At 35.3% G+C, this 19,891-nt stretch overlaps 4 protein-coding genes across 4 annotated transcripts; 1 reads left to right on the top strand and 3 right to left on the bottom strand.

Annotated features, from left to right (window-relative positions):
- Positions 1-580: 580 nt before the first annotated feature.
- Positions 581-7,024, top strand: PolD1 (DNA polymerase delta 1, catalytic subunit). The gene is made up of 18 exons (XM_077433229.1): positions 581-720; positions 806-911; positions 1,293-1,436; positions 1,515-1,655; positions 1,742-1,998; positions 2,071-2,300; positions 2,381-2,535; positions 3,875-4,032; positions 4,115-4,351; positions 4,420-4,585; positions 4,666-4,874; positions 4,951-5,212; positions 5,281-5,557; positions 5,631-5,760; positions 5,833-6,082; positions 6,164-6,293; positions 6,366-6,636; positions 6,734-7,024. Exons 1-18 carry the CDS (start codon positions 671-673, stop codon positions 6,828-6,830), a joined length of 3,270 nt encoding a protein of 1,089 aa, XP_077289355.1. The 5' UTR covers positions 581-670; the 3' UTR covers positions 6,831-7,024.
- Positions 6,946-10,377, bottom strand: Arl1 (ADP ribosylation factor-like 1). Its single transcript, XM_077433253.1, has 4 exons — positions 10,169-10,377; positions 9,807-10,023; positions 8,938-9,049; positions 6,946-8,863 (listed from the first exon to the last, which is right to left on the bottom strand). The coding sequence occupies exons 1-4, from the start codon at positions 10,170-10,172 to the stop codon at positions 8,654-8,656; spliced, it is 543 nt and encodes a 180-aa protein (XP_077289379.1). The 5' UTR covers positions 10,173-10,377; the 3' UTR covers positions 6,946-8,653.
- A 601-nt stretch (positions 10,378-10,978) lies between these two features.
- Positions 10,979-12,891, bottom strand: LOC143912629 (SCAN domain-containing protein 3-like). The gene is made up of 3 exons (XM_077431923.1): positions 12,864-12,891; positions 11,277-11,396; positions 10,979-11,220 (listed from the first exon to the last, which is right to left on the bottom strand). The coding sequence occupies exons 1-3, from the start codon at positions 12,889-12,891 to the stop codon at positions 10,979-10,981; spliced, it is 390 nt and encodes a 129-aa protein (XP_077288049.1).
- On the bottom strand, positions 12,707-15,194 carry LOC143913393 (uncharacterized). Its single transcript, XM_077433132.1, has one exon. The coding sequence runs from the start codon at positions 15,097-15,099 to the stop codon at positions 13,009-13,011; it is 2,091 nt and encodes a 696-aa protein (XP_077289258.1). The 5' UTR covers positions 15,100-15,194; the 3' UTR covers positions 12,707-13,008.
- Positions 15,195-19,891: the final 4,697 nt, after the last annotated feature.

Genomic DNA, 19,891 nt, shown 5'->3' with positions numbered 1-19,891 from the left:
GAGAATGGCCTAAAAGTAAAGCACGTAACATCCCCCTAAAACTCAAAAAGAGGGTGGTAGCAGTCGTAGCATTGATTGCAAAAATTTTGCATAAAATATAATGAATTTAATAGATTCACAACATCAATTTTTAAGAATTTTTTAAATTCTTTAAAATTGTATTTCATAAACTATCATCAGATTGTATTATTATTTAGGTAATTTGATTATTAGTCGCATTGCGGTGGTCACAAAGACAATTTTTGCCATTAAAATCGCAAATACGCAATATTTGGCACTCAAGTTCTCGTTAGTGATGGACTTTTCGGCTGCCAGATGTTCCGTTATAGAGATTTTAGTGACTTTGTGACCAATAATCACCGAAACATTATTTATTATATATGGCAGTCTGTTATTTCGAATTAATTATTTCGAACACGTCGTTTTTGCATTATAAGAATAGTCAAAATTAAAAATATATATATGATTGTAGTACTTTAGCGTAGATAGATTATAAACATATCACTTAAAAGATTTATATTTTCATAAAATAAATAATTTCATACAAATAGTATGATTTAATTTTGTGTGTTGGCAGCACAATCAGCTGTCATTTATGCGTGGCAACATTTGTGTTTCGCGCCAATCGGCCGCTTCGTTGTCAAGTGCTCGTTCTTAATAAATTTCAAACATGGATAAGAAGAAGCCTCCTTTCCGGGGACCACCGGCCAAAAAATTTCGGTGAGTTTTATATTATGTATAATTTTGTGTAATTAAAAAATAAATGCTTTTCTTGATGATCTTTTGACCGATTTCTAATTGTCAGGGTGGGCGACGATGACGATGACGGTCCCAGCACTTTTGAACAGCAATTGATTAGTATGGAATACGATGAATCTCCAGTTGAATCACAAGAAGTTGTATTAGGAGAGGTAATGTTTTTTAGGTTATAGGAACTTTCCAATTGAGAACCTTAAATTCAAAATTTTAATATAATCTTAGTGAGCATTTAATTATATGTCGTTGGCTACTTGCTAATTAAAAATACTATAGTTTGTTTTTATGTTTACACATTTTCAATTGGTTTTGATAAGCAAAGTTCCTTGCATTACGTTTAAGTACATATTTATGCAATTCGTACTAGATAAAGTAATAATACAGTGTTATCGATACTTAAGTGTTTAGTTCTCTGTCTACTGCGTTGCGAAACGTCTGTTTCGTCCTTAAATAAATATGGTAACTTTAATAATACACTAGTATGTATGTATGTGTATAATATAAAAATACAATGAAGTAAATATTATTCATTTTAGGGACCAGAAACACAAAATACAAATTCGAGGTGGTCAAGACCAGATCCACCTATATTAAATCCGTCAAAAGATACATTGACATTTCAACAATTAGATATTGATCATTATAATGGTAAACCGGTACAAGGAATGCCGGGGTCTCAGGTAAAACTTAGATACTAGCATATTTTTATACTACTTATTATGACTATTTAATTTATCATTAAATTGAAAATATTCCAGTTATGGCCAGTGCCCATAATGAGGATGTTTGGAGTAACGATGGAAGGTAATTCAGTGTGTTGCCACGTTCATGGATTTTCTCCATATTTTTATGTAACTGTGCCAACCAATTTTAGCGAAGGAAATTGTCGCGATTTGCAAGTATGTTTTCATTGAAATATTTTTACAATTTTTTTTCTTGTGTCATTTTGTTATTTTTTACATACGTCCTTTGTTTATGATTACAGAATTCCCTTAGCAAAGCTATTTTGGAGGATTTGCGTTCTAACAAAGAAAACATATCAGTACCTGTGTTGCAAGTTACATTAGTCAAAGCTTTGTCTCTTATGCATTATAAAGGCGATGATAAAATAACATATGCGCGAATCACTGTAGCATTGCCTCGTTTGATCGCGCCAGCCAAACGGCTATTGGAGAAGAGTGCTAATTCATTCAAGCTAATGGATCCTTCATTTTACGAGACAAATATAGATTTCGACATAAGGTTTCACTCTTTTTAATTTATTTATTAATATTTTGTTGAAATAAAATACTAAACTGATTTTATTTACTTAAGATTCATGGTAGACACAAACGTCGTTGGATGTAGTTGGATTCAGCTGCCGGCTGGAAAATGGACTATGAGAAAAAAAGATTCTAAAGAAGCGCTTCAAATTGTGTCTCGTTGTCAAATTGAAGTTGATGTAGCTTGGAACAATTTCATAGCTCATGAACCTGAAGGTGATTGGGCAAAAGTTGCACCGTTCAAAATACTAAGTTTCGATATCGAGTGTGCTAATAGAAGAGGTAAACACTTTCACGTATACAATTACAAATAAGGACTCGTTGATGAATCGTTTTACTTACTTAACTTTTTAATTATATAGGTATATTCCCTGAAGCTAATCAAGATCCTGTTATACAGATAGCTAATATGGTAATTCTTCAAGGAGAGGCAGAGCCCTTCTTGAGAAATGTGTTCACCTTGAACACATGTGCTCCTATTGTCGGTAGTCAAGTTATGAGTTTTAAATTAGAAAGTGTTAGTGATTTTTGGTTTTTTTTGTACTTATAGGTTATATGGGTGTATATGATATATTCATGTGCCCTGTCCTCTTAGAACGTCGGCAATCATAACTCTCATCCATACTCTGAATAGTGCTCAGCTGTACCTCTGCTGAAGATTCTTCAACCATGATGTTTACCGCCGGCCCCCGACTGTGTTGTCCTACGATATTTCCCTGGATTACTAAGCGTATGAAATCGTATTTCGGGTTCTGCATCACATGCCCAAGATACTCTAATTTGCGCCTTTTCACATTGTTGAGTACTTCGACATGTTTTCCCATCAGGGCTAGTACCTCGGCTTTGATTCGACGCGCCATCTATGAGATTCTCGGCATCCTTCTGTATGTTTATATCTTAAAGGCCTGCAGTTTTTTACACATGGCATCTGTCAGGTTCCATGCTTCTATCTCATACAAAAGGACACTACAAACGTAGCATCGTAAAAGTCTACATAAGTCGAAGTGCTATACTGAAATCACGTGTAGTTAGGACATTTTTCATTTTTAAGAATGCAGCTTTTGCTTGTCTCTAACGCATATTTCCTGGTTACTTTCACCCAAATAGCACCCAAGATATCTGAAATGATTGACTCTTTCCACTGTGTTGCTGTCAATTGAGTAATTTTAGAGACTTACTGAATATCATCCACTTTTTCTGAAATTCAATGTTTGCTCCGTTCATATACACACATATCTATCTACAAATACACATTAGTTTTATGAATGGTTTCTGTGTGTCGAAAACAGGAAAGTAACTATGCAACCAATGATTGATGTTACATCGAACAATATCAAAGGTTTTAGCAATTTCAAAGTGAACCATGACTACAATTTCACTGACCCATCTTCAAGAATGCATACGCAAAATAACTATATAGAAAGAGATTATGGGGGTCAGCAAATTGGCGTAACAAAAAACATCGTAATATGACTTGTCAACACATGGAAAGCTATTTTGTCGAGTTTATATGGTGGCATATAATACGAAACCAAGTCGGGCGAGTATGCATAGCCTCTGGTTTGGTTCATGTATCAATTCCTTTCCAAAACCACCAATTGAAATATCAACGGGCACAACACTAGTATATACTAAAATTATTTGGGAAATGCGCTTTCGACTTTTATCAATATTGTTCGATGTAAAGTCTAATCGCTGGTTGCATACTGTCATTTTACTGAAACTGAGGTCATTCATGTAACTGCCTTGTATGTGTTAGTGTGTATAAATCATGTTCAGATGCGCCCGTATAACCAATAAGTACCCTTTTTTTAATATTGATATTTCAACAACTAACGTATTGTTTTAATTTTTAGGACATGTTGTTCAAATGGAGTGAGTTCATTAGAGAACTCGATCCAGACATTATAACCGGCTATAATATAAACAATTTTGATTTTCCATACTTGATCAATAGAGCTAGTCATTTGAAGGTGAAAAATTTCGATTTCCTCGGTCGAATCAGGGATATACGGTACTACATTTGAAATTTTCATTATACATAAATACTCTACGTTTGTGTTGAAATTTTAATTAATTAATTATAATCATTGTAGATCAGTGATTAAGGATACAGTACTACAATCTAAACAAATGGGACGTCGAGAAAATAAAAGCGTAAATTTTGAAGGACGTGTGCCATTCGATCTGTTGCTCGTCTTAGTTAGAGATTATAAATTGCGTTCTTATACTTTAAACTCAGTGAGTTATCATTTTCTACAAGAACAAAAAGAGGATGTCCATCACAGTATTATAACAGATCTACAGAATGAAAGTGATCAAACAAGACGGAGGTACTAATCCAATTCGAATTAAAATGGATTTAAGTAAATCGATAAGTGTTAATTATATGACATTTCAGATTAGCAATGTATTGTTTGAAAGATGCTTACTTGCCATTACGACTCCTGAATAAATTAATGTGTATAATTAATTATATGGAAATGGCTCGCGTTACTGGAGTTCCTTTATCTTGTCTTCTCACCAGAGGACAACAAATTAAAGTAGTCAGTCAGCTCTTGCGTAAGGTAAACTTGTGAAGTACATTACATATGTATATTAAAAAATAGACTTCTGCTGAATTTAACAATGTTTTTTAAATTAATAGGCCAAAGTTGCTGGGTATTTGATGCCAACACATCAAGGCGTTGGAAACGATGATCAGTATGAAGGTGCTACTGTCATTGAACCTAAAAAAGGCTACTACTCTGATCCTATATCTACGTTAGATTTTGCATCGCTGTATCCTAGTATTATGATGGCACATAATTTGTGTTACACCACACTATTACCTCTTAGCTTGAAAGAAAAATTAAAGTATGAATACATATGATTTTTTGTTGTATTCTCTAGATGTCATTTGCTTGTGTCATTAAACACTTTGTAATCTTAGTTTGACAGATGACCAAGTTACAAGAACACCTTCAAATAATTTGTTTGTCAAATCTTCTGTGCGCAAAGGCCTTTTACCTGAAATTCTAGAATCTTTACTAAGCGCCAGAAAAAAGGCCAAATCTGATTTAAAAAACGAGACTGATCCATTTAAACGTTCCGTACTTGACGGTAGACAGTTGGCGTTGAAAATAAGCGCCAATTCTGTATACGGTTTTACCGGAGCTCAAGTTGGGAAACTTCCGTGTTTAGAAATTTCTGGTGTAAGTGTAATTTTCTTATTAATTATTTCTATATCACGAATTATTAATATTGTATTGTAAAATTTCAGAGTGTAACTGCATACGGTAGATCTATGATTGAACAAACAAAACAAGAAGTAGAACAAAGATACACGAAAGCCAACGGCTATGAAGAAGATGCCGTCGTCATATATGGCGATACTGATTCTGTAATGGTTAATTTTGGTGTCAAAAGTTTAGAAAGAAGTATGGAATTGGGTCGAGATGCTGCCGAATGTGTATCGGAAAAATTCGTCAAGCCAATCAAATTGGAATTTGAAAAAGTCTACTATCCCTATTTGCTCATTAGTAAAAAAAGATATGCAGGTTCGTACTTTAATCATACATTTTTTACTACAATTCATTTGGATGGATGGATTATATAACGAGTAAATTTTAGGATTATATTTCACAAAACCCGAAAAATATGACAAAATGGATTGTAAAGGTATTGAAACCGTCCGAAGAGATAATTCCCCGTTGGTAGCGAATATGATGAATACTTGTCTTCAAAAATTATTAATCGACAGGTAGTGTAAAATGCTTTTACATACACACATACATTTTAATGTTTAAATAATAATTACTCGTTTTATTATTAGGGATCCTGATGGAGCTGTGAATTATGCTAAACAAATAATATCGGATTTGTTGTGTAATCGAATTGATATTTCACAGCTGGTCATAACTAAAGAATTGAGTAAAAATGATTATGCTGCTAAGCAAGCTCATGTTGAGCTAGCTGCAAAGATGAAGAAAAGGGATCCCGGAACAGCTCCAAAGTTGGGTGATCGAGTTCCATACGTCATATGTGCTGCGGCTAAAAATACACCAGCATACATGAAAGCTGAGGTGAAGCTTTTTTATAAATTTTAATATTGACGATTCAATATACTAGTTGAAGCGATTGATTACCCTATTTCTTTTTTGCAGGATCCAATTTATGTTTTAGAAAATAGTATTCCCATAGATTTTAATTATTATCTTGAAAATCAACTGTCAAAGCCATTGTTGAGAATATTTGAACCAATTCTGGGTGAAAAAGCTGAATCGAAGCTCTTGAGTGAGTTCTTTGTCAAGTGATATATTGTTATGTTATAACTTAGAATCTATTAACCTACTATTGATGTTTCAGGAGGTGAACACACTCGAACCAAATCAGTAGTCACTTCGAGGGTTTGTGCTTTAGCTGCATTCACAAAGAAGAGGGAAACATGCCTCGGTTGCAAGGCAGTTTTGCCTGGAGATTCACAGAAAGCTCTGTGTGAGCATTGTATGTCTAAAGAACCACAGTTGTTTGGTAATGAAGTTGTCAAATTGAGAACATTAGAACAAAGATTCTCCAGACTTTGGACAGAATGTCAGAGATGTCAGGGAAGTCTTCACGAAGAAGTTTTATGTACAAGGTTAGTTTCCGTCTCACTGTTTCAATTATCCATTGACGGAATAGAACACCCAAATGTGTTATATTGAATTATACATAATTAATCTTTATAATTTTAGTCGTGACTGTCCGATATTTTACATGCGCAAGAAAGTTGGAATGGAATTGGATACCCAAGAAAAACGTATGAAAAGATTTGGTGATCCTGTATGGTGAAATATTTGATAATTATAACTGCGAACGTATTTACGCGTTGTATCTAGTTTAAATAAAATCATGTCATTTGAAAGCTCACTTTGCTTCGATTAATATTGTAAAATAAACGAAAAATAAATACTAGTACAAGTTGGTTTCTTTCAAAGATTTATTTGTCATTAAGCAAATAATCTCAATAAAGATAAATACACATCACATGTTTCCTTATTCAAATACAAAACCGATAAAACTCATACATAACAGAAATTAATGATTTATAATACTATAAATAGCATACGATAGGCATTACATATACGGCATTTTGTGAAATTACGAAATATTCACAGATCAATCATCATATTGTGGAAGCAACGTAAATAAAAACACCACCATATCGGTTATTTCCATTGCAAATACATACACACAAATCTAACCAATTGAATGTCGCATATTAATTGCGAAAATAATTAAATATTTACCCAATAATGGAGTTACATTTAATTTTGTTACATACTTATCGTGTAAATTTTTAAGTATAAAAAATGCTATACATCTTTTAATATATAAAGTATTAACGACAATTATTCTCAAAAATATAACGTATATTATTGTTATAGACGTAAAGGTATTACAACAAATAAGGATTACATCATGCTATATTAGTTTTTATCATCAAGAAAACTGGTCAAACTTCGTAAATAATTTTCAACTTGAAATCACATTGCACTTTAACAAAATTTTGAATGACATTAATAACTATTGTTTATTGCTTTTCCTATTTGACATATATCGACAATTGTAACAGCAAAAACTTATGAAATGAAAAATAAAATTTATTGTTAAAATAATAAAAAAAACAGGATTGAATAAAATAAATGTTGAATACATTACAAAATCTACAACTTCGGCTGAAAAAGTTCAATGATCAATAAATTAAGGTAAACGAAAACATTTTTTTTGACTAGTACATTTTGCTACTGCATCAAAATGTGCTTGAAAAATAAATTTTGGAACTTTACCACAAGCCAGAAAATCTACACATGATATTTGGCTTGTATGTGAAAGTTCAGCTAGTCTTACAGAGGATACACCCACTAGCTATTAGTTTGAGATGAGATGAGAAACCAAGTCGAAAAATGTCAAGATAATCATTATCATGTATGTATATAATAACATGCAATTAACTTTATCTTACACAAAGAGCAGCCTTTCGAAAATATTCAATTTAAAAGGGTGATATAAATCGATGCTTATACAGTAAGACGAAATATTATGTAGATGTAGTAAATATAAGGTAGAAGCATTAACCAAAATGTAAAAAATATTCGGTTCTATGGATAAGGAACCTCCCATACTGGCACTAAATTCAAGAAAACAGTTATAGATACAGAATTAGTCAAAAGAAATTTTTATATGGTCTTGAATATCAGAGATTAATGATGATATGTACATTACTAACACAATAAATAAATAAATTAGAAAAAAGGATTGTTGATTCAGATAAACATTAAATATAATTTTGTTTTAACCGGGGTAAAGTAATCTGCTGCATTGAATTGAAATTATAATAGTTGTACGTGATTGAATGAATATAGTAATCGATGCCAAAATGTAAAATTAAAATGTTGGAATATTTTTAATTGATTAAATTTTCAATTGGTGATCTTTAACAAATATGTATGTAGAATTATGACCATATATGAAATATCGTTACATTCATGTTAAAAATCATACAAATGGTTATGTTTACCGAAGTGGTATAAATATATAAATACGACGATCTACTTAATAAAAATATTTTATATTAACTTATTAAAGGCTTTTTGTGTGTTTGTTTGGTAGTGTTATTTTTTTGCTTGCAAAGCATTGGAAAGCCAATCCATGGCTTGGTCGAGACCTTCGCCTTTAGTAGCAGAAGTTTTAAATATTTGGAATGTTCTATCCTTGAGGGCGTCTAAGCCGAGCGCTTGATGGACCTCGGCAACAGTTAAGCATCCTGCCATATCTTGTTTGTTAGCTAATACTACCAAAATCGCTCCAGCCAATTCTTCTTCCTGAAAACAAACGTACACTATCAAACTGAGCAAACGTATGCATACACGTAAACATAAATTGTCGTTATTTGTACCCTTAACATATGGAGTAGTTCATCTTTAGATATGCCTATTCGATCTCGATCTGCGGAATCCACTACGTAAATAATGGCATCTGTGTTGCCATAATAGCACCTCCAATAAGGTCTGAAAAAATTTTTTGTAACAACTAAAAGGCATCATATGGTATTCAACATCTAATAAATATTAGTATCACATGATACACAGTCTTATGATATCTTAATCTTACTTAGAATCTAACTATATTTAAAAAATTGAGAAACATTTCGATATAAGAGAAAGGAACATTCCTCATATTGTAATAGCATTTTTACAATGCGAAGAAAGATATGTGTAATATTTTTAACACAACCTGATACAAATTGTGTAATTAAATTACCATATTATTACATAATTAATTAATTACAAAAAAACTGCTCGTACATCAAATTTCACCTATCTCAGTACATTGATTACAAGGCAAAATACACATTGAAAATTAAATGCACAAATATTTTCCAAATTTAGGTAAATGTATCACATTATTTTGATATTACCGTTTAAAAATATATTTTCTGTTCAAATGTACCATATTAATTTATAAATTTAAACATTAAAATTATTAATTCAATACAAACTTTATATGAAGAGAAAATGTAAACCAATTAGTAGGATTATCATTAATATGTATGTCAGACATAAATGCTCTGTATTAATTAAATTTCACCGAAAATAAAACGCACTTACCAATTCGTTAAAATTATAGAGAGATACGATTATAGAAGGTCAAAAGTACGGCAAACATACGAGGAATGGAAGCAAACCAATAACATTATACCTTCATGTTCATCGATGTAATACGTTTGTATGTAAAAGTGAATATTTGTACAGTTGCATAGTTCACCTTATACTAGTTTGTCCCCCCAGGTCCCACACTTGGAATTTCAAGTTTTTGTACTGCACTTGTTCAACGTTGAAGCCGATGGTGGGTATGGTGGTGACCACCTCGCCCACTTGCAGCCGGTACAAGATGGTGGTCTTGCCGGCGCCGTCCAGACCCAGGATGAGGATGCGCATCTCTCGCGCGCCCAGCAGGCTGCGGAAGTAGCTGAACAGCCCCCCTGCAACACAACACACCGACACTTAGCTGTTAGTCACACTTAACCTCTGGGTCGTATCGATTGGCTGGGAACGGGTCGCAGCCGCGGCCGACGCTCGGGAGGCCGGGGGCGGAGGCCCGGCTCGGGGACTCCCATTTCAACGTACCCATTTCGACGGGGGCGCAGTCGCCACAAGCACGAGACACGCCGAACTCAGCGGCCGGCCGACACACCGGTGAAAGCCATCCTACAACACACGACGCTTAGAATGTGACAGGTCACGCCCCACACTATCACGATATGTCACAGTCTAATCGCGTCTAGTTTGACGTGTAGCTCAGTGCTGCCAACGCAGTTTATTGCCCGTTAGTCTCTGCTTATCAGTAGAGACCTGTATTTTTAGCGGTTCGGTGATTACTAGTCAAATATGAACCGGTCACAGGACAACCGGTCGCTCTAGATCGGTCACACGTGATCACCCGTCACACTAAAACTGGTCACAAGAAAACTGGTCACACCCTAAAATCGGTCAACCAGTTTTCTCGTGACCGATTTTAGGGTGTGACCAGTTTTCTCGTGACCAGTTTTAGGGTGTGACCAATTTTAGTGTAACGGGTGATCACGTGTGAACGATCTAGAGCATAGGTTCCAAAACTTATTTTCCCCGTGGACCCCTAGCCCAGTATTTTATCCTTCGTGGACCCCCTCCCCCAGGATGCCTAATAATGAAATTTTCTATTTTTTTTTTAAATACAAATATGAACACACTGTTATAGGTTTTTTTGTATATTGGACAATTGTAAAAAAAATATGTATATTTTTCATTCTTATCTTTATTGAATTTTTTTAAATGAAAATGAACAAATCAAAACACAATAAAATTCTTACATAAAATAATAAATTCTGGAGAGGGATGAACCTGATGCTCCGATATCAATTGGTCAATATTTGGGTTCAAATTCGTAAGGTACAGTCGTTAATCTCCACGTTCAGTGATTTGCAACCGATTTCTTTTTTTCGTTAGAAAATTGTTAACTGCACTAAAACCTCTTTCCACGAGGTACGAAGAAGGAAATGCTATCAAAAACTTTCTTGCGATAGCCCACAATACAGGATAAGCAACAGGGATATCTTTCTGCAGCCAGAACTGCTGGTAACCCTTTCTAATCTGTACCTTAAGTTCTTCGTTTGTGCTTAATCCAATCAATTCTTCTTGTACTGTGTATTTAAACCCGCATTATTTTGATTAAATTTGGTTCCATTGATTCCGGTACGTGGACCGCCATATACATCTCGTGGACCCCCATTTTTTTTTCTTCCTGTCAGGGACCCCCTGACAGTCCTCACGGACCACTTTGGGAACCTCTGATCTAGAGCAATCGGTTGTCCTGTGACTGGTTTACATATGACTAGTAGTCCGTTTACCATTTTTAGCATTTTGCAATATATACATTTTGCTGAAAATTCACGTCTGTGAAATTTTTTGAGTTTATTTATGTATTTTTTGGGGCTGTGGAGTCATGGCTTTTTGGCCGGAGTGGAGGCGTTAAAAATGATATCAACCCTGCTTCCGATTTGTATGTATATGCATTTTGAATTACTAACCAAGAGTGACTCAACCCAATGTATACATATCTGAGTCACAGTGATTTTATCATTGTCTTTTTCTCATATTTAGGTCAAATTGAGAAGAGGGCTGATAATTGATAAATCCATAATGCCAAATACGTAAATTTTATTAATTTTGTTGTTGAAGACACGACTATTTAACGTGATGGGCGGGAAGGAAGTAAAGCAGTGGCAATCCAACCCAGCAGGATGGTGACCGAAACCCAACCATGCCATAGAGCCGCTGCAGTTTCATGTATGTATTCATAAATAAAAGATAATGATTTACACCAGATCACTATATATGTATATGCGGCACTTTTCATTGGTATAACAGAGATGTTTGAAAATAAACAGAATAGGAAACAATGAGGACAAAATAAAAACATTTTTAAAATTTCGGATTGAAGGAAAATGTTGCGAATCGTGTATTCTTGTTAATGCCTCCACAACCTTGCTATTTTTTCATGTCATGTCATCGTTTACAGCCATTTACCATCCACTGCTGGATGAAGGCTTCTCCAACACGCTACCATTCGTCTTTGTTTTGCGCAACTCTCATCTATCTCACACCACACATTTTTTTAATTTCATCTACCCACCTTTTTTGCGGTCTTCTTTTCACCCAACATTCTCATGGGTATTATTCTAGCACATTTTCTCCACCTTTCATCTATTCTTCTAACTACGTGACCCCCCCCCCATTTCTATTTCAATCTCTTCATTCTCTCCATTATCCTTGTCGTACTGAATAGTTGACATTTAATATTTATTATTAAATTGTATGTATTTCACAAAGTATGTTAAATAATTATTTTGAAAATTGTATAAAATCTATCGATTCTAAAATTGATAAAAAATACAGGTCTCTACGTATCAAAACGAAATTTGAGTTTCAAAATTATTTAAATATCTTATTCTGAATAATTTAATTTAACATTTAATTTTGAATCTTAAAACATTAATTGTACTTTTTTACTAAGTATTTGAAAACTTTAGGCATACCCTAATATTATGTATTCCTACTCCTCATAGAGAATGTTTTCAAGGCAATTTACTCAATTTTTTTAATAAGATTTTTATAATTATTGATCACTAACAGTTTCAATGTACATATATTTAAAGATATTCAAGCATTCAAGTTAATATTTCCATGTATATTTTTAGTAATCATTTGAAAGTAAACTGTTAGTCATATAAAACGAACGATATTGTATGTACATAAAATACAGATTTATAATGTAAAAAAATACAGATACGAACAGTGAAACAATGATACATTTTGTCAATATTTATTAAAAAAAAATAAATGGTAATCAAATGGAATAACTTTTAAAGGTTTACTTTCACAAATATAAACAATTTCAATATCAGAATCAAAATATATCATATAGAGAATTAGCACTCTTCTTCCTGAAAATCCATTGACTCTTCTTCAATAGAATTATCTTTAGTATCCGGTTTGTCCAGCCGATGTATTCGAGAAGAAGTACTAATTCCATGCACGCTTCGTTTGTGCTGCCTTAATAAATATCCCTGGATAAATTCTTTACTGCAAATATCACAATTAATTCTCTCCCCCGTGTGTCTTCTCACATGCAATTTTAAATCGTATGGTTGGGTAAATTTCCTACCGCAATGCTTACAAACGTACGGCTTTTCACCCGTATGAACCCTCAGATGCACTTTCAAACTGTAAGGCCTCGTAAAACCGACACCACAAACGTTGCAAATGTGAGTCCTCTCCCCTGTATGGTATTTTTCATGTGCCTTCACGTCGGTCTGTCTCGGAAAACCTTTTCCGCAAAACTTACACTTATATGGATTATCTCCAGTGTGCCTTCTCATGTGGACAGTAAAATAATCCTTGCGACTGAATCCTTGTCCGCATTCGGAACATAAAAAGTTCTTCTGACCTAAATGGTTCTTCATGTGATCGTTCATCTGCCATTTTGTATGAAAATTTTTGCTACAAATAGTACACTCAAGTAACTTCTCGCCGTTGTGTATATTTAAATGAACTTTCAGACTTTTCTCTCTGACGAAGCCTTGATTGCATATGGGACAAAACGCTGTTTTAGGAAGTTGCTTTCGCTTAACATGTATACTGATCCGGTGATGTATCATTTGAGTTTCTGATGTGAATGTTTGTTCACAACTGCCACAATGGAATGTCTTAGCGTCTGTATGCACACGCATATGAGTTTGCATGTTGTCTTTTCTATGAAAGGCTTTGTTGCAGTAGTCGCACTTGAACCTTTTAACGGAATCGTGGGTGATGACATGACGTTTTCTATGCCCTTCTTTTGCGAACGATTTGCCGCAAATCGGGCAACGATACGGTTTCGAATCGTCGTTGTGAATGGCAGTGTGTCGTCTTAAACACATCTTTGTAGAGAATCTTTTACTACATACCTTGCACATAAAATCTTTAGTGACTTTTACTTTGGTGAGACTCTTTGGGGACGGTTTAGTCTCGATGCTGAATTTCAAAGCGTTATGATTCGTAATATGAGTATTGTTCGGATCCCAAATTTTTTCTGTTTTTTCGACAATGTTACATTGAACTTGATCGAATTTTTCATCGTTTCCGTTGAAATCATCATCATCCCTATTATCAAAATCGTCCCCGTTTAGAAAATCGTCGATAGGTTCCGATTTAATGGCAACGCCTGCTAAACTCGACGAAGTCTTAAAATTGAATATAGGCGTATCTTCAGCATCGGAAGTGTGCATTTCCATCTTTCCATTCAACGAACACGTAGCAATGTGTTCATTATATTCAGTGCGATTGTCCATTACGTAGTGGCAAGTCTTACAATTGAACGAGATCACGGTTGGGAATATAATATTGTTCGGATACACAATATCTTTCTTTTTAAATTGATGCTGCTCGATCATGTGCTTTTTGAAGTGTAAACGTTTGGTGAATACTTTGGAGCATTTCGGACATGGTATGTGATTGATTTTAGATTTGGGCGTGGACACTCCATAGGTGTGAGGATCCAGTTTACAAACGGAGCAATGATCACCGATGGGCTGCGTTTGAACCGTTCGACTTTGGAAGAGTTTGGGTGGGGTTTTGGGCGGAGGGAGAGACCATTCGGGATCCGCAGCTTCCAGGTCCACGTCGACGTCGACTATCGACAACGATTGCGGAGGCGGAGGCGGCGGCAGGCGACAGTCTGCATGGTCGAGGAGCAACGTGAGTCTTCTGTGGGATTCGAGACACATTTGGCGGAAAGAGTAGAGCGCGCACAGTTTGTCGGCACAAGGTCGACACAGTCTCTGGGGTAGGGGGCGGTCTGGCGGTGGTCGCAGCCTGGTCGTGTCGAGAAGCATGGCTGCGAGGGGTGGCAGGCCGCGAGGAGCTGCAGCCAGGGCCACGGCTCCTTCGGCCTCTCGAAGACAAGCGCGGCACACCAGCCACACCTGCTCTCGAGTCAGATCCTGACCGGCTGTGTGGCCGGCCTGTGGGACCGCTTCCATTGGGACGTTTCTCCACTACTATCTATGTATCTACTCAGTTTTGATTCCAACCACACCTGTCACCTACCAACGCTCACGCTGACGCCGAGCCCTGATACGTCAATTTTTTGGCCATGTGCTGTTTCTTGTCCAATCCACCTTTTTGTTTTACTTACTCATAATAAAATTAGCGTATTATTTTTATATCGTTATAAATATATTTTTGTATTAAATAAAATATATTGAAATTTTTTTAATGTTAACTCATTTATTATTTTTTACGTAGTAGAGAAACCAAAATAATTGGTCGGTTTTTAGTAAGTTTTAAGGTCGAAAAACAACATTGATTGAACTGTGTGTGTTCACAATGGTGTCCCAAATCATTCCTAATAGACAGCAATATATAATTTAATTTTTAATTTTAACTACCATGCATAAATGGTTTATTTATTTATTTATTTATATATATTTTAGCTATCAAGCTAATTTAAAAATACATCTTAATTATTATACTTAACTCTAAAATTTATAATTAACTTATATGTACTGTCCCTCACAGAGGTGTCTCTTCGCACCTCGCAGGAATGCATCCATGTTTTTAGCAGACCTGACGCACTCAGGGAGGGCATTATACATGAGCACACCCCTGTGAAAAACACCCCCAGCCGTCTTATTCTTTCTTACTCTACTTACAACTAGTTTGTCCTTATTTCTAGTATAAAAACTATGTTTATCTCTATTCCTTATTATATAATCATCAAAATACTTAGGTAATAACTTATGATCTAACTTATAAACAAAAGACAATGTACTAATATTTAGACTAATTCTAATACTCATCCATCCTAATTCATCTAACATACTTCCAATACTCTTAAATCTACTCACATTCAAAATAGCTCTCATAGCTTTCGTAGGTTCGGTGATTATTCCATAAAAAGTGATCTTGCGCACGTCACTAAAATCTCGATGACGGAACATCTGGAACCCAAAAACTCCATCAATGGAAAGCCACACACTATAAATTTTTTAATATCGATCGCAATTTGCGCAATAATTCGTTTACCACATACATATGTATATCATCTACTCTAATATGTGAAATACATATGTGTAGGATCCTGGATACAGGGGGTTCCAAATTATACACATGGAGTAGCTTAGACAGTATTTATTCGTTCGTCTTTATCTCGGGCTCACCTAAGGGCAAGTGTCTCATACGGGTTTGGTGCAAACGATCGAAAAGCGCCAGACAGATTGAACCACAGATTAACTGGATGGCTGCTTTAAACGCAATTCTCGACTTCACGAATGAAAAATTGCACATCAGATGACGAGTAACCTTTCGATGTGCACAGATGCAATTATTAAAATGGTAATTATTAAAATTGAGTTGGATCTTTCTGGCGAGTTTTTAAAAATTTAATAAGGAAAAATTCGGAACTAAAGTACCAGAAGCACAGAACGTATACAGGGTAGGTATGTCGGGACTTCGGGTAGATTTCGCTTAGTGTAAGTGCGAGCAGTGCGCACGCATAAGGTACACGTGTCGTTAATCTGTGGTTCAGTCTGTCTGGAGCTTTTCGATCGTTTGCACCGCATCGGTCTCATACACGATCCATACCACGCAGGTTAGCCAACCATACATTCAGCACGTTAAAAAATCTTTCCTACAAATATCTACATATTAGTTTAAATGTCTGTCGGTTTATAATATTATTTGCCTTAAAACTACTTAAAACACAAGTTGCAAATATACTATATAATACATATTTGAAATTCATAACAATATTTGATCATATCAAATATTCTCATGAAATCTTTTTTCATTTTATTTACTTTTCAGCTACTAAATTTTGGACTTAAATCAGCATTGAAAGATAACATGGCTAAAGTAGTATATTTCTACATGTTAATTTTAATATGAAACGTGATTTACATAGCTAAAGTTGCACTATAAAATGTGCAATTGAAATGTATATGTAAGCAGGGCCAATGAAAAGGGGGAGGGGGGGGAGAGCCGGGGTAAAGTTCCAAGGCCCGGACTACTCGAAGGGCCCTGTATCAGAACATCTAACTGACCGATATTGATATTTTATATTATTCTACATAAAATAAATGTATTTATTTAATGCTAAATATAAATTATTTTTCGATCCACGTATTCTTTGTATCCATGTAAAATCATACCTGTTATATCATACTTTCTTATTCAATTATTTAAAAAAATAAAAACCAACAGTTCTGATAGATTTTTCGCATATTAAAAATATATCAATAAGATTTTTTTTTTAGTTTGCCATAAGGCCCGAAATAATTTTTCCCAGGACCCGAGATTTCTCTCAGCGGCCCTGCATGTAAGTAAGTGTAGATACCATAATTTTCAATACATACATATAGTGATTACATATTAGAGGTCGGACCGAAAACGTGCCGTTCTTTGTTTATTGTTCGTTGTGCATTGTTCATTTTTATGATGAACCTTTGTTAAAGGTTCGCCGAACCTTTTTTTATTGCACTCTGGCTTTGTGAATAGACCCAAAATGCCGTGATTCCTGGAAAAAGCACGCTCTCTATCCGCCCTTTAGTGATTATAAACAGTATATAATATAAAGATTTTCATTGCAAATTCAATAAAATTTATTAGCAGCATAGCTCGGACGTTAATCGTCTGCTTACCGTCAAGAAGGTGCCGGGTTCTATCCCTGAATGAAAATGAATTTTTCAGAGTATGCTGTTGGTCAGACCTGGATTTATGACTCCAGGTTGATCGTTTCCTATCAGAGTTTGCCAATTTTCTCTGATTTCATTGTTGAAACGGTTCCCGGAAAAAAAATTGGCTAAAAATCCTTCCTACCTACTATGTCACCACTATTTGAAAAATTTGATTGATGTACAATAAAAATTTATGTACAATTCATAGATGTCTCGTTAATTTGCGAGTTTTTTCAGTGTCTCGCAATTCAACGACTTATAATAAAAATGCTGTATTTGTATTTGTAATTGGCCAGGAAGGCGCATTGGGATTTACCTGTAAGGCCTTCCTGGTATATATGTAAAAATAAAAATAAAAATAAAATACACTACAAATAATTTCGAAAGAGACTTTATATGTAAGTATATATGTATGTATGTATCTTTGATTGGGAATTTCGTAAATAAGTCAAAATTTATATGACGATGAGTCGATATTTTTTTCGATTTAAATAAATTTAATAAAAAAACAAATGAATATTTACTATTAGATTCGCCATGTTTACGCTGTTTATATAACAAATACTGAGCGAAGCCGGGTAAAACAGCTAGTACTCTATAAACACATGTTCAATGAATATAATCCAGCTTTCTTTTCTTATTATACATAAAGTTCTTGAATTAGAATCCCTTCTTTCTTTAAAACTATACACATAACTGATTACCATTTTTCATACCTGAAAGGGGCATATCAACGCTTAACATTACAGTCGTTGGTCACTCAAGCTTTAACGTACATAATAAGGGCTCTGTGACATAATTTAGTACCATTTGTACCCTTGGTGGTGCTTCTGTTCCCTATGAACTGATAGCAATGTATTAACTTACCATCAATTGGCGTTAACGCCTCATTTCAATTCAAGCGGCCAACGACTGTAACGTTTCCCCTAATATAAAAAATTCAACGAACACCATTGTAAAATAATTGAAAGACAGAGTTCAACCATTTCACAACAGAATATGTTCGCTAACCACTATCCAAGCTCCAGCATCGTATCAAATGGTTCAGTGGGTCGCTTAACTATGGGACTTGCGTGCCTGTCTCTGCAGCCGCTCTCCGACGAGTTTGATTTGCGTCGGTCGGGTGCGGTTAGGTGTCGGACACTTCTGGTGCAGCGGTCTGGTGCACCGGGAGCCCAAAAGTGCCGGCAACCCGTTATGAAAATGCGACTCGTTTTGGGCGGCCAACTTGAGGTCAACGCTTCCAACAGAACCCACAGGCCTCGGTGGCCGCCTCCTTCCGCCTCACCGAGAACGCACTCACACATACCACTCTGGTCGTCATCAGTCCCAAGAGGACAGGGAGACGCATGTCACCATCGGCTCGTCACCCCTAGCCCAGATGAAATGCGGCAACCAGCTCCAGAGCTTTCAGAAACCACATCTAGAGAGAATCAATGATGTGCACGCAACAAAGCGCATTCCTCTGCTGTGACTCGAGCTTTTTGTTGCCGGACCTCTGGACCTTCCTCCGACCCTCTGAGCAATTTTGATGGAATTATACACTGGATGACGACACTCAACACGCGACGCGATCAATGGGGTCGCCAGCGCCCCGACCAAGTTTATCTGTACAGCCTCCAGAACAATCTCTACCTAAAATTTAAAACAAATACTTTATATTAAAACATAAAATATTCAATTCGATACGGAGAAAAAGGTTCTTCTCCCTTCCTTAAAAAGAGGAATTTAATCATTGACGACCGAAATGGAATGGAGTCAAAGATGGGTTGGCGGGTAATTGGCGGTCGGACAATGTACGCGGCACCTGGTCCCATTCTTGCATTCCAAAAAAACGACAAAAAGGCAAAACGGGAATAAAAAAGGAAGAAGTAGGTAAAAACCAGCACTAAACACGACGAAAGATACAATGGATCATTTTATAACCGCTTTCGCGTCATTATTTATCATTACGAAAATTCAAACAATGCAATTGTATGATAATGGTTCCGAGAATTCGATCGGTCGGTCGGCAGGACGAGCGAATATATAATTTAATAACTCGTAAATATACGTGGCCGATATATTTTCATAATTTTCAAATTTATATCAATACTTG

This window comes from Arctopsyche grandis, chromosome 6 (genome assembly GCF_051622035.1).
Source record: "Arctopsyche grandis isolate Sample6627 chromosome 6, ASM5162203v2, whole genome shotgun sequence".
NCBI lineage: Eukaryota > Metazoa > Arthropoda > Insecta > Trichoptera > Hydropsychidae > Arctopsyche > Arctopsyche grandis.
The sequence above is the reverse complement of the archived record's forward strand: the minus strand, read 5'-3'. Positions and strand labels throughout refer to the sequence as shown.

Excerpts from the sequence above, each read along its gene's own strand:
- PolD1 (XM_077433229.1), top strand. The coding sequence starts at position 671 with ATGGATAAGAAGAAGCCTCCTTTCCGGGGACCACCGGCCAAAAAATTT. Across the intron at positions 721-805 it reads CCACCGGCCAAAAAATTTCG|GGTGGGCGACGATGACGATG; the intron begins GTGAGTTTTATA and ends TCTAATTGTCAG. Across the intron at positions 912-1,292 it reads AAGAAGTTGTATTAGGAGAG|GGACCAGAAACACAAAATAC; the intron begins GTAATGTTTTTT and ends TATTCATTTTAG.
- Arl1 (XM_077433253.1), bottom strand. Across the intron at positions 9,050-9,806 it reads GGGGGACAAACTAGTATAAG|ACCTTATTGGAGGTGCTATT; the intron begins GTGAACTATGCA and ends AAATTTTTTCAG. Across the intron at positions 8,864-8,937 it reads AACTACTCCATATGTTAAGG|GAAGAAGAATTGGCTGGAGC; the intron begins GTACAAATAACG and ends GTTTGTTTTCAG.
- LOC143912629 (XM_077431923.1), bottom strand. The coding sequence starts at position 12,891 with ATGTATCATTGTTTCACTGTTCGTATCT. Across the intron at positions 11,397-12,863 it reads TTGTTTCACTGTTCGTATCT|TCACAGGACAACCGATTGCT; the intron begins GTATTTTTTTAC and ends TATGTAAACCAG. Across the intron at positions 11,221-11,276 it reads AGATGTATATGGCGGTCCAC|TACAAGAAGAATTGATTGGA; the intron begins GTACCGGAATCA and ends TTAAATACACAG.
- LOC143913393 (XM_077433132.1), bottom strand. The coding sequence starts at position 15,099 with ATGGAAGCGGTCCCACAGGCCGGCCACACAGCCGGTCAGGATCTGACT.